Source organism: Marmota flaviventris, chromosome 5 (assembly GCF_047511675.1).
Source record: "Marmota flaviventris isolate mMarFla1 chromosome 5, mMarFla1.hap1, whole genome shotgun sequence".
Taxonomy (NCBI): Eukaryota; Metazoa; Chordata; class Mammalia; order Rodentia; family Sciuridae; genus Marmota; species Marmota flaviventris.
In genome coordinates, this window is record NC_092502.1 from 25,889,763 (window position 1) to 25,904,494 (window position 14,732).

General features: G+C 45.7%; 1 protein-coding gene across 4 annotated transcripts in view; it reads right to left on the minus strand.

Annotated features, from left to right (window-relative positions):
* The window catches only part of Galnt10 (polypeptide N-acetylgalactosaminyltransferase 10), a 234,995-nt gene that overhangs the window by 125,152 nt on the left and 95,111 nt on the right, over nt 1–14,732 (minus strand). For 3 of the 4 annotated variants that reach the window (XM_027938638.2, XM_027938635.2, XM_027938637.2), the window contains exons 2-3: nt 5,248–5,371; nt 2,581–2,719 (exon numbers count right to left, since the gene is read on the minus strand). In XM_027938638.2, the coding sequence (XP_027794439.2) occupies nt 2,581–2,719; nt 5,248–5,371 (263 nt within the window). The remainder of the gene's footprint in view (nt 1–2,580; nt 2,720–5,247; nt 5,372–14,732) is intronic. The other variant, XM_027938636.2, reaches the window with a different exon arrangement.

Genomic DNA, 14,732 nt, shown 5'->3' on the forward strand with positions numbered 1-14,732 from the left:
CCTATTATTGATCTTCTCAACTGCTTCCGCCATCTGTCCCCACACCTTGCCCAATACACCAAGAAATAATAGCTCATTTATCCCTTGTTCCTGGTGTTGAGCACAGAGATTCGCTCACAGAACATTGCTATGTTGTTACTGAATGAACAGATGAAAGGGTAGATAAAAGCTGTGACCACACTCAGCCTTTCTTTCTCATTGCAAAATATTCCTTGTTTTATATCAATGATTCCTGGTTATGTATGAGCATTACTTTTGGAGATTTTAGAACATACTGAGACTCAGGCTGTGTCCTCAGAGAGTCAGAGTTCAGCAATTGGAGGTGAGACACCAGTCTTTGTATTTTTTTAAAAAAACATGTAGATACACTCATGGTTGAGAACCTACAGTATCACAAGAACAGCAGCTGAGGTTGGAGGACCAGGCTCCCAAATGAACTTCTTCCCTAGACACAGGAAGATGAAATTATTGTAGAATTCTGAACTTGCAAGGGGCTAAACATAAAAATTGAGTTTCTGACCCTCAGAGTCAGGTCATAGTTCTGAATCCAGCAACATCAGTGATAGCTGACCTACACGCTCAGACTTAGATGGAAAAATCTGGTGCTTGGCAGTGAAGATCATGGAACAAATTTCAAACCCCACGGGCAAGCACACTGAGGTCTCTGTGCATCCCCACTTGGCAAGAGATCCTGGGGCAGGGGGCCTCATTCTGGTGACAGCCCATCTTTTAGGTGAGGGTTCCTGCTGTGGGGTTTCATCATCTACAAGGGGAGACAACAATGCCAACCTCAAAGTACTGTCGCAGGATACAAAGGAGGTGAAGGGATAAAAGCATTTATAAATCACCAAACATGCTCCCAAGATTCAGTCTTTACTTTTACATTCTATGACTGAGTTTCAATAGGTGCAAAGACCTTCATGGATCAGAGATTAAACATGGATTCTGAAGCCAGACTCTCTGAGTTCAAATTCTGAGTCCACCTCTAACCAGCTGTGCTTATTATGCATACACGATTTAACCTTTTTATGCCTCAATTTTTTTTTTTTTGTATCAGGGATTGAACCCAGAGGCTCTTAACCACTGGGCCATATCCCTGGCCCTTTTTATTTTTTGTTTTCAGACAGGGTCTCACAATTTGCTTAGGGCTTCACTAGGTTGCTGAGGCTGGCTTTGAACTTGTGGTTCTCCTGCCTCAGTCTGCAGAGCTGCTGGGATTATAGGCATGCACCACTGTGCTTGGCTCCTCAACCTGTAAAACAGTGAGTAATAATAGTGCCTAAGGGTTTTGGAAGTTCTGGCTGAGTTAATGCACTTCAAGTGCCTAGGACAATGTGTCTCAAGTGTGGGCTAACCTCAGAGGCAATGGGAGTGCTTGTTAAAACACTGATCGGGTGGGCCCCTCTCTAGCACCTTTTATCCAGTAAATCTGAGCTGAAGTCCAAGAACTTACATGTCTAACAAATTCCCAGGTGACACTGATGTTGCTGTTCTGGAAAACTACACCTTGAGAACCACTGGCTTAGAACAATGCCTGGCATAAGTAAGCATCTAATAAATGCAAGCTGTTTTCTATCCCGGGCTTTATTTTCTTAGTCCCTGAGCAAAACATGTTGTGCTCCAGGGCTCTTCAGTATTGCCTTCATTTAGAAGCAATTTTGACATCTTCTCCTGGCAGTGGTTCTCAAAGTGTAGTTCCCAAATAAGCAACACCAGTGTCACCTGGGAGGTTACTTGAAATGCAAGGTCTTGGGCTGCGACCCAGACCTACTGAATTAGGGACTGTGGCGATGAGTCTCAGTATCCTGCGTTCTAGCAGTTCTGCAGGCAATTCTAATGTGCATTGAGTTTGAGAACTGCTATAGTTGAAAATCACCATCAACATGACAGTAAACCTTACTGAAAACATAGGAGAGCCAAGGGTCCAGAGTCTAGTTCTTATTGAGCTGACGTCTAAGACCTGACTCAGCTTCTCAGTCATCTTGGGGCCTTAATTGAGTCATGCTACTTGTTTAAGCCTCACTTTCCTCATCTATAAAATGGGCAACATTCCAGGACTTACCTCTCAGGAACCTGAGATAATACAAATGAAGTACATGGCACATGCTACCTGTTCAATGAATGTCAGCTGCCAATATCATCTTTATAATTGGTGAGACATGTCCTTTCTCAATATGATTTGAGACAGTTATAAAAAAGACAATACTAAAAAGACACTACTTACTTATTGAAAAAAAAAAGAAAGAAAAACATCACACAAAGTGGAGAGAAAGAGGCCTGAAAAGTCACTACCATGGTCCTCTAAATTGAGGTATAAATGTCCCTGGGGACCAGGGCAAAAGACAAAATGCAGAAGTTAGGTGGTTCCAACTGCCCACCAAGAGAGGGAGGCTGGTTCTTCTGGGGAGCCAGCTCTAAATTCCAGGAGAACCTGATCACGTGAACCTCTGTCAAAGGCCCTGTGCAACAGGAGGAAATCTCCGTCAGCAGTGCTTCATGGACCTGTTTCTTTAATTAATTCTCAAACAAGAGCCACAGGCAAAATCCTCAGATCCCAGAAATGAGAGATGTCACACTCACTTTGGGTGCCGGATGTCAGGGAGAGAGCGATTCAGGGAGATTTTATCACTGACGTAGATGTTAAATCCATTTTCTCGGTATGCCTGGTCCACTCTCTCGGCATCGGTCATGGGGTAAGGCCGCCCTTGTTCTCCATTTCCTAGAGGCAAAGAGCAAATTTGGTGTTGCTGATCACCTAGCATCTATGGGGCTTCTGTGAATGGAGAGGGGAAGGAAGGATGCAAAATGTGTTGAAAGCACAAAGATAAAGCTTTATACCTGGATATGGGGAATGTCTCCAGATTTTGCAGAGGGAAGTGGGAAGAGGGGGAAGGGAACTACCATTTATTCAGTCCTGGTCCCATCACGTCCCTTAAGGATCTTGTTCTCATGTAATCTCCATAGCAACCCTGTACAGTAGATGCAAAAGCTCTCAATCTACAGATGAATATACTGACACTCAGAAAGTTACAAAGCCTGGTGTGTGGGTACCCACATTCCCTCCACTCCCTCTGGAGCTCCAGATACCCCTGCCCTTGGAGTCTGACACCTGGATGCACAGCCAGGCCTGCCACTGATGAGCAGATCAACCTTGAGCAAGTCACACCAGCTCTGAGCTGCAGCTTCCTCCTCTGATAGCGGCAGCCTATTTGGGAGAGGCAAGAGAGGCTGCACACGTGAATGCTTTTTTAAATCTATAAAACGCTATATAAATTTGAGGAAATATGATTACTCTCTAAGGGAAGCAAACTTTATATGTAAATCAAAATTGCCATAAATGATGATGCTTTGATATTTTTCTTCTGAGACAGTAAATAAATTAAGAGCTGCCTACCCTAAGCCAGGATTGCCTGAACGTGTCGCTTCCAGTCACAGATTTGGGCAGATAAGGGCTAGCTTTAGTCTCTCCGTACAATCCATCTGGGGAGTCCCTGATGCTTCAAGAAAGTCTTCTCTGGGTTCTCCAGGAGCATATGGTGTGTGGGAATTGTATCACAACAGCTGCAATAGAGCCCAAGAATCTGCATTGATGATTTTGAAGAAATGGTAATGAGATCACCAACTAAAACTCAGTTCACCTTCTGGAGTTGGTGGCCTTGTTTACTTTGCAAAGTATATGCTGGCAATATCAGCTCGCGGAGCAGAGGAGTTCAAGGCTACTCCAGTTCAGCCGGACAAGGGGAAGGACCCTGCCCTCTGTCACTTGTAGTGCTCCACAATAAGACATCGCTGACCAACACCCGGGATAGATCCCTCAAGGGACACAAATGCAGGAAGCAGAAAGACAAGACCAGAATGTTGGCTCTGAGGGACGCTCCAGCAGGGCCACTCATGGGCTCACTCAGAGATCAGAGTGGAGCCTGCAGGCCAGCCCTGCTAGATCCCAGCTGTCACTTGGACGTGCCTTTGGCCTTTCTAAGTTTTCGCTCTTGCATTAACTGGAATATGAAGTTCACTGATGACTAAGGAGGCCACTCAGGGCAAAATGCCTGCCATGTTGTTAGCTGGTCGTGATTCTTCTTGCTGTCCCCACCACTCTTCCTTGCTGGCCAACCTGATGTTCTAATCATTCTGGTACAACTGTGTGGTGAATCAGCTCTTTGCAAATGTCCCCTTTCCAATTTAAGCAGCCCCTCCATTGTAAACCACTGGCACACAGGGCAATGCACTTCGTGTCTTTAGTCTCCTGGCCATCGGTTCAGTTGTTATGTGAGCTCTCTCCAGAGCCTTGGGGGAGGCTGGTTTCTCATAACATCATTTAAAAAAAACCGACAGTGGGGTCTGCCTTTGCGATTCAAAGCAATGAGATCCATCCCTTATATTTCTAGGGTGCTTTCCAGCATAGCGAGGCTACTTCACACCCATCACTTTCATGGCACATTACTACACCCTGAGCTAGTCCAGGCAAGGGGCACAAGCCCCAGTGACAGGCAGAGACTGAGGCCCAGGGGGTATGGACTGATGGGCACATGGCTGGGGACTGGCATTGGTGCAGCTCTCCTGATTATGCCCAGGCTTCCTAGAGCTGATCCCCCAGATGGAACCTGTGGCACCTCATCCCAGCCCTTCCTCGCTCTCCAGTCCAAGAAGAACTGCTCCAAAGACTAATTAGTCAAGGAAAACTTGAGCTGAAATCTGGTAGGTTAATTAAACTTCATGGCTGTGGTGGTGGGTAGGGATCAACCCACCTTCCAGAACTGGATTCCCATCCCAGATTGGCCTTGTTCTCACTGTGGGACTGCAGGCAGGTTACTGCCCCTCTTTGAGATACAGGCCCCCTCTAATTAAGTGGACCATACAGGTTAATTCTGGATTGAACAGAGAAAATGCATAAAATACAGAGCATGGACCTTGCTCCCCATAGGTGTTCAGTGGGTTTGGCTCTTTGTTATTAACGCCCTTTGTTTTGGTGGCAAAGCATCCTAGATGGTGGAGACATCTTCAATCACCCAACAAAGGCGGCAGGATAGACGCTCCTAGGCAGTGGCTCTGGTGATGTGAGTGGAAAAAGAGGATCGAACAGTGAAGTGGGGGCAGAAGTCAGGGGAGGGATGGTGGCAGAGAGAGGAAGTCAACAGGTCCAGACACCCATGCTGACACACACACACACACACACACAAACACACACGTGCACACATGCCTACACCCTCCACAGAGCCCGCCTGTGCACCATCCTGCCCTCCGTACCTATGCGCTGAGCATCCCTCCTGATGGCTTCTTTGTCGTGCCAGTCCTTCAGCTTCTGCCCATCTCCCGAGAAAACTGTCTTCTTTGGCCGATTGTGTGAGCCCTTAAAGAAAAAGGACAAAAACTGTAAAAAAGAAGAAAAGGGAAAGAAGGTCAGTAACCTTAGTACACTACCTAAGGGAGAATTGGGGATTGATGATGGAACATCTGTCACCATCTATTCTGCCCTCAGTCCACCCGGGTGAGGGCCTCCTGTGTGTCAGCGAGGTGTGCAGAGGCCAGTAAAATGACACAAGTTCACTGTACCCTTTGGGAACTCACAAGCCGGGAGGGAAGAGAAAAGATGGGCACATTCTTCTCACCCACAGGAGGAAGTGCTGGGTGCAGCGTTGCCCAACAGAAATAAGATGCAAGGCAGATGTGAAATTTGAAAATTTCTATTTTTTTCAGAAAAAAAAAGAAAAACAAGTGAAGTTACTTTTAGTCATATTTTTTATTTAATTCAATACAGTCTATCTCAAATATTATCATTTTATATGCAATCAAGGTAAAAATTAAAATATTTGACATTCTTTTGGCACCAAGTCCTTTATACTTGTGTTCGTCTCAGTTCAGGCTGTTTCTGCAGCTACGGGTGGCGAGTGGCTGTGTGTTGGACGGAGCAGGGACAGTGAACCTGAGGTGAGTGACTTGGAGGAGGCATTACCGGAGTTCACAACCCCCGGGGATAAAGGGAGACTGCTTCATGGACATGAGGCATCAGGTTGGGCCTCAGACAAGGAGAAATGAGAGGCCTACAGCGTGAACCGATGCGAGACACAGGTGGGGAAAGGCAGCTGGGCTTGGCCTGATGGGAAAGGCCCCGGGAGCAGAAGTGGTCCTTGGTCATCTCTACAATCCCCAGGGCTGAGCGCCAAAGTGGGTGGACTTTGGCGAATATGTGCAGACTGTGCGAACAATTGAGAAGCTGAAAGAAAGAAATATATGCAGCAGCCCAAGACAACGCCTTCAAGAGCTGGGCTGTGACTGCGTTTTATTAGGTCCAGGGAAGTAAGCCCACCCTGGTGGTCCCATTAGGCAATGGCTTCCCAAATTAAAGGAGGTTGCATTCCTGGGTCCCAGTGTTGTCCCATGCCAGCCACTAAGTCCACAGGTGTGGTCCAGGCTCAGGCCTTTCCCTGTGCCCGAGTGTGGCCATTTGCAAATCTTCTGTGTGCACGCAAATGACAATGGCTCTCCAGATCATCTTGCCCATTAAATCCCTGCAGGCTTATTTTGCTACGGTGGGTAGAATCCAATAGTCCTGTTTCCTATATAATTAACTACAAGGGCCCCGAATGTGAGGTGGACTGGAACATTAGTGCTAACGAGAAGCCTCCTGGATAAAACCGTACCCATGCCTATTTATTAAGTGTCTGGCTCACCCCTGGGTTAGCAGACTTTCCACAACAAGCCCTTCCTCACGACAGGTCTGGTGATGACAAGGATCCTTCATATTCTCTCCTGTAAACCTCTCTGAATTGCAAGAAGATAATTCTGACAGTTGGAATACGAGATGTCTTGGTTGGAGGGAGAAGGAAAACTATAAATACAAAGGCCATACGCCTGCAACCAGGCCGAAGGGCTCTTAGAAATCACAGAAGCTGAGCTGGAAGGCCCTTAAGGGACCCTCTAATCAGCTGAGTGAGTTTCAAACGAGTTGAGCTACAGTTCTGCAGGAGGTGCCTCGGGCTCCGAGCTGGGAAGGCTAAGATCAGTGTTCATGTGCTGCGGATCCGGTGGGATTTCATTTGAAACAGTTCTTCTGCTAAAAACCAATAGATGACCAGCAAACAAACAAATGAATACATTTGGAAACAGATCCAACCCGACTTCCCTGTGCCACAGATGGAGAAATCTGTTTTGGTTTGATCTTTTACGTTTGAGCTTAGAAAACAGGAAGATTTCATGTTGCTTTAGCAAGATGTTGGATCCTTTTGAAAACCCACGATCATGTCAATGCTTGGCCTGAGTTTCCCACACCTCATGGTTGGGCTGAGTGAGAGCTCACTTGTTTGAGTGTGGTTTGTCTTTCCAGTTTGCCATAGTCCCCCCATCATTCCTGGTTGAATCTCTTTTGTCTGTATTCCCTTCAGGGCCCCAGTGAGTCTGCAACATGCTGGGACGGGTAGTAACGCATCCTGAACAGGGAAGATTAGAAACTGTACTGTTTGAGGATGAGATGTGACGTTCAAGAGAACATGGGAGGAGTTATCCTGTCCAATGAGGTCTTGAGGCTGGAGTGAGCGCCCATGGTAGAAGCTACTGAATGACTGGGGGTGTGTGTGGGGGGGTCAGCCTATGATAGAGAAGAAATTCTAAAAGCTGGATCAGTGCTGGAATCAAACAGGACCACTAAGAAGAAGATGTTAGAGGAGTCCAGGGATAGGAAACTTGATGGTTCAGCAAGATGCAGAGGATAAGAGTCAAGTGCTGGGTTACGGCTAGTGGGTAGCCTGATATTCTACATTTCTCCCCTCCCCCACCACTCCCTCCCCACTTTTTTTTGTTCCAGGGATTGAACCCAGGGAGGTTCTACCACTGAGCCACATCCCAAGATCTTTTTTTTTTTTTTGAGACAGGGTCTCACTAAGTTGTTTAGGGCCTCGTTGAATTGCTGAGGCTGGCTTTGAAAATGGCTATCCTCCTGTCTCAGCCTTCAAAACTTGTTGGGATTAGTCATGCACCATTGCAGCCGGCTGAGATTGTGCCTTTCTAACAAACTCCCAGGTGATGCTGTCCACAAAAGACACTTCGAGTAGCAAGGGACAGGCAACCTTTAAAGGACATCTCAAGTGTCTAAGATTCTGTGAAAGACATGTTGTTTTTTTTTTTTTTTTCCACCTGTTTGTGGAAGTCTTCTGATGCTACTAAGATTAGGATACAGGGACAACTCTTGACTTCACAGATTCAATCTTTGAATCTTGTCCCTAAAATAAAACAGTGGACTGCTGAACCGATTGTGCTGATTTCAGGTTCCAAATCCTGGGAGGTTCCCACCAGTATCCACTGCTTTTGCCTTAAGGATGTGAATCGTATCTTCCTACCCTTACCCTCCCATCCTCCCAGGATCTGCAGAGCTGTCCTGTGGGGTTTGAGGTGGTCTCATTTGTCCTTACATCTTCCCTAAACCAAAGGAATTTCTGAACTTGCTGCCAGGGAGTTCTGAAGGTCTCCCACGCAGCTTCTGGTTCTCAAACACCCCAGCTAAGTAGCTGCTCAGAGACCTTCAGTCCGCCTTATGGGCAGGAACAACTAAAGTCCAAACCAGCCAAGTTACCCAAGCAAGGCCCACATAAGCAGGCAAGAGAATAAGGGCCATGTCCTTGGATTCCCAGGCCAGTTTTCAGGGAAAGAGCCCTGGCAAAGTGACATTGCATAAGCTCCTGAAGTCATAGGTACCCCAATTTCCCTGCCTGGAAAGTGGAGATGGTGCTCATTTGCCAAAGTACCTTGGCATGAATGGAGAATCAACACACAGACTGTGGATAGTCACTCCTTTAGGATTTTAAGAAACTACTATAAATTGTCATCTTCTCACCAAATCACCTTGATGCAGGGCTCAGGATTTACTATATAGGTTAAAAGCTTTTCAATACCAAAGGCCTTTGGAAGGGTGAAAAATCAGCCTTGATGCTAATATCAGAGCTCAAGGGCCCTTAGAATCCTACCTTCAAACCTGGGCCTTGATTACAGATGTAAATTCTTGGACACCATCCTCAACCTGCTAAGTGCAAGTACTTGTGGACAGGAGCCCAGTAAACTAAATTTTTTTGTTTTATTTTGTTTTTGTTTATTTAAACAAACAGGATTCTGATTCACAGTAAAGTTGGAAAACCACTTGTCTAAACCCAGCTGCCTCAGTTTACAAATATGAAATCTGAGACTAACCAAGTAGATCAGGTTTGCCCTAAGTCTGCTAGTTTATCAGCCCCAAAGACCAAACCGAATCTGTTCACTTTCTGGGATAGGCTGAGAACTTTCTGAAGGTGGGGAATATTTATTCGAGTTGGTCAGTGTATGTTCCTAGGCAATACCTGGCTCATTTTGGGGTCTGGAGAGATAATAGCTGAGGATGTCTGGCTGGATGACAGAGGCAGGTGAGGCAGGAAGTCAAGTTGAATGACTCAGTTTTCTGGTTCTAGAATCTAAGTTTTGCTTCTTGGGCAGCTGGACCCCAGTTTCCCTGGCTGATAAATAGTGAAAACTAATTAACACTATCTACTCTGGGGATGTTGGGGATTAACTGAACTAATCTATCCAAAGTATTTAGCTTAGTGTTTGGGACAAAGTTAGGTCCTCTCAGTAAGAAGAGCTATTATTTATACATTGATTTTTGAGAAAGTTTATAAAACAAGATATGTTCTAGTGTGTGCAATGGCTAAGTTTGGGGGAATGGGAGAAGGAATGGGAATCTAATAATAACTGTGCGTCCTGTAGAGGCAACCTATTTAACACCTGATCCAATTCAACTGGCTCCTGCTGATAACAGGATTTACAGAGTTTCCTCATTAACGGGATGTCATATGCCCATGTGGAGACTTAGTGTTCTTTAAGGACATAAAAAGTTCTTAGTTATAGTGGCATCCCACAATAGAAACAAATGCCACAGACCTTTAACAATGGGAAATGAGTGAACAATGCTTCTTAAAAGATGGCGATCCTTAACCAACGGCAAGAGCCAACCACTACCTATGAGAGTATGTCTGGATTTTCAGTCCAGAGGTCCTCTCAAGTTTCTTTAGTTCTGTACACTCAAAGATTTGTCTCTGAAAGCTGTGGTTATTTTCTTTCCTTTGCAACCATCTTTTGCTGGATCTCTTCTCCCTGGGTTTCCAGAATGTCCGTTGGCTACAGCAGGCAAAGGGGTGGGGAAGGAGCATGGCAAGAGAAGTGAGTTTGTGGAGGAGGCTGGCAGAATGAATGTGGAAATCACATTAAACAATAAATTGGAAATGGATTCTGACTGGCTGCTCTGTATAGCTGCTCACAAATCTGTGGGCTTTTGACTTCACATTCCACTAAAAGAATCAATTAGAGTTCAAACAGCCACACACTCGCACACACAAACGGAATTTTAATCTTTGTTTAATCACTATTTAGTGTGCCTGGCACCCTTTGGAGAGAGGAAAGAATGGTGGTGGAACAAGCCAACTGTGTTCTGCTCAAGAAGATTTGTTGACATGCATACTCCAGCCCCAAGACTGCAGACTTGGCAAAGCCCGCTCTGCAAGGACACCCGCACCTCTGGGTGACCTGGAGGAGTTCTCAAAACAGGCAAGGGCTGGAAAGAAAACCAGGCAGGTCATGTGCTGCTGCAGGGTCCGAGGCTGTATTGCTGCAGATTTTAGAATGGCTTGCCAACCCCCATCCCTTCCTCTCAACTAACCCTACAAAGGTGCTGAAATGATTTGGTTTTGAGCTTTCAATGACTCTGTATAATTCCAAACATTTACTTATCTACTAAGTAGATTATTCTAATAACCTCTGTCTCTCTCTGTCACACAGACATTCACAGTCACACCTTGCACACGTGTGACCACAGAGCAAGGCAAGGCATCCTCTTCAGAGTGACCTCGTTGGTTACACTCCAAAGAGGACCAGGCAGAGCTTAATTCAGCCAAAAGCACAAAGTTACTTTAAGCAAAGGAGTATGTACAATTGGATAATTATACTTTCTTCATGAGTTTGGGGACATAAGCTGGATTGTGTTCATTTATTCATTTAACAAGTGATTTTTGAGGGTCTACCATATCCACAGAACTCTGGGAGAAATAGAGATAAATAAGATAGGGCATGGTCTCAGCAAATAATAGGGACATAAGTATATAAGAAAGGAAAGACACGCATACACACAATACTATCACATGGTGTCTTGAAATGTGTGTACAGAAAAATTCTAGATTGGGTAGAGAAAAGTGATGGGAGGGGAGGGGAGGGGAAGGGGGGATAGGAAGGGCAGCAGAATAAAATAGACACTAGTATTGCTGTATGTATATACGTGACTGTATGACCAATGTGATTCTGCAACCTGTACACTCAGAAAAATGAGAAATTATACCCAATTTGATTCAAATATATGATATGTCAAGATCATTGTACAGTCATGTGTAACTAATAAAAAATAAATAAAAAAAGAAAAATTCTATAGGTATTTACAAGAGTCCCAAATTAAATTCCACCTGGGGTGAGCAAGGAAGAATTCCCGAAGTCTTTTTTTTTTTTTTAAATATTATTTATTTTTAGTTTTTTTTGGCAGACACAACATCTTTGTTTGTATGTGGTGCTGAGGATCGAACCTGGGACGCACGCATGCCAGGCGATGCGGTACCACTTGAGCCACATCCCCAGCCCCTCCCGAAGTCTTTGACAGGAGACTGAATGGATGGCGAGGGCCCTGGCTTGTTGCAAGGGGGAATGGAATCCAAGCAGGGAAGGCAGGGGAGATTGGAGGGTAGAGAGTGAGGGACATGTTTCCTTAATGTCAAGGAGCCTGGCTGCCTGGAGTGAGCCACAAGATCTGGAAGGAAGACTGGATTAGAACTCAAGGGCCTGACATCTGAGCTGCCTGGCGGGTGGGTGCCAGAAGGTCTTTGGGCTAGGAATAAGCTGGAGTAGAGCTTCAATAAAGCAAGTCACCACCTATTCACTTTCAGTTAATCTCCGACTCCTCTTCCTGAGAGAGATACAGGGAGAAAGACAATTTTGTTTCATTAGGTGAAAATGTTTCCTCTTCTAAGGCTGAAGACTGCTCTTCTTCCAGGCCCCAAGAATCAGACTCACAAGTCACTGACCTACACTCAGCCCCACCCAGCAGGCTGATTCTTGGAGAAAGCTTTTCTTTCACTTCAATCAGAACCAAGTTGCAAGAGAAAAATCATCAGATCTGAAGGGTACTGCGGGAACAGAAGGAGACACTACAACCCAGCCACTGTGAGACCAAGTCTGCGGGGCCTGCATCAGACAAGTCCTGCTGTTCCAATCAGCAGTAGGGCCAGGTCGGTTTTCCTGATACCAATAACTCTGTTGTCTTAACACCTGGATGTTGAGATCCCAAATCTGGATGGGGCTTCGTTCCCCTGAGAGGGGAAAGTCACTCACAAATAGAAGCATTGTATAAAAAGATTGATTCCATGTTCCCAAGGGCAAAACCATCCCACCCATCCATTCCACCTCTTGTTTTATACAGATGACTCTAGAAAAAAAGTCATTTGCTACTTAAGGTGTGAAAGCCTATTAAAAGACTTTTTAAATAGCAGGAAGAAAAAAAAAGTTAAGGTCCTTGGGAATGTCTATTACCTAAAGGGCAAATGAAACCTTCAGTAGCTTTGTCTTTCCAATGTATAAGAGAGGTTGCAACAATTTTTTCAAAGGACTCAAACATTTTATCTAGGGGGGAACAAACCCTCCCTGACAAACTGGTAATGTCCATTTGTGTCTGTCACTCATCCATGCACCCTTCCACCCACCCACTTAAACATGTAATGAGGAAAGCCCTGGGAAGCCTCTGTGCTGGGTGCTAGGCTACAGGGGTGAGCAAGACAGGCAAGGGCTCAGGCTTATAGGAGTGTGTGGCAGGGGTAAGCATCGACTTTATCCAGAGCTAAAAATAAATTAAACTAGCTATAGTGGCAGGTGCATAAAAGAGACGTATGTGGCACAAATTCCCTCTATATCTGATCAAATGAACAGCAATTTGTTCTAGTCAGCAACACTTCCTCAAGGAAACTGGACTCAATATAGAGCTAATTTAATAGAGAATTTTCCAGACATAGGGAAAAAGCAAGGACACGCAAAGGCCCTGTGGCTGAGCAAACACTAAACATGGGACCCAGAGAGAACAGCTTGTGTGGTGCATAGAGGAGGAAGGGAAGTGTGGAGTGGATGGGAGGTGGGCAAGGATAAGGATAAAGATTTTCCCCATTTGGAAATGCTGGTGTTTTCTATAAGGAGGTAGTAAGATCAGGTTGCATTGGAAAGCTCTCTGGTAGCAGACTAGAAAAGGAATTAGGAGGCCAGGAGGAAACGTGGAGGCCAGGAAGGAGGCTGCAACAATAGCATGGGCAGAGATGGTTCTAGGTTGGACTAGGAAGGTTGTCCCATGTGTCCTGCCTGGGGCACCCTATGTCTAAGGGATGGGTGTACAGAGATGTTTGTTTTTAACAGGTTCATGAGGGCCCTGTAGGGCTGAGGCAAAAAAAAAAAAAAAAAAAAAAAGAAGAAAAAAATAAAATAAAAAATAAAAAGGCAGCCTGAGAACGTGGACACTTGGGTGAGAAGACACCTGTAAGGCCCAATGCCCACTGTCACCCAGGAGTGGCTGGGCCTACTTGGGACCCGAGCCCAGCTGCTAGATTGATTGATGTCAGCTTCAATACATGTTACTCAACACTATCAAGAGGAGGCAAGGCAGGAAATCGAACCTCAGGAGACCAGATTGTGTCCATTCACCTTCAAGTTCAGTGACATGTGCTCTAAGGAGAGACAGGAGCGACGTTGGGGAGGTGGGTGAGCTTCCCCTCTGCTGCTCAGTGCCTGTGACCCTCCTGGCATCCCTGGAGGCCTGAGCTCCCGCCAGCCTCCTGCAGTGTGGGCACTCTGGGGCTGGGTGCGCCTGCTTCTGGAAGATAATTATTCTATTACCTCAGAAGCACTGCGATCACTCCAACCAAACTAAAAGTGCTCAGTTTTCATGCTGGAGGAAAAACTGCCTGTATTGGGCTTTTGAGTGGTGGTTTGACTTTACAGTCCATGGGTGACTGTCCAGGGTGATTCTGATTCCACGTTCTTTTGCCTTAAGTGGTGAGTTTTTTACAGCCTAGTGCAGGATAGGAGACTTGACTAAATTATTATTGTCATTACATCTACTTTGTAGATGACAAAACTGAGGCTTGGAGAAAAAATCAATAGGAAAGCGTTTTGCAGACTGCTGGCCATCACAGGCGTGTGATCCTCATGGCTGATGGCACACACCACACACGACTGCCCACCCCTTCCCACATCTCAGTGTGGACAAGTCCTGGGAGCACAGCTCAAGGCCTGCTTGCTGAAACGAAGAGGGCAATTCACACAGGGACTAGGAAAGCTGGGTCTAGTTGGTGCCAGGAAGCCTGCACAGTGCCCTTCTTGGAGGCTGATGAGCTGAGCGTGGCAGGGCCACTGCATTGCTCAGTGGAGCAGCTGTGGACGGGTACAGAGAAAAGCAGGCAAAACTGGTGAGCTTGATAAAAGGCAAGTTCCAGGCTCTCAGGGACAGAGAAGAACTATGAACCTATCCTATTAGTCTCCTGGCTCGGGACTTAGGGCTGGGCCACCAAGTAACAGTCATTTTCCTGTTAATCATCATCATCATCATCATCATCATCCCTGGTATGAGTCAGCTTTCCATCATTATAACAGAACACCCGAGATAATCTACCTGTAAGAATGAAAGATTACTTTGACTC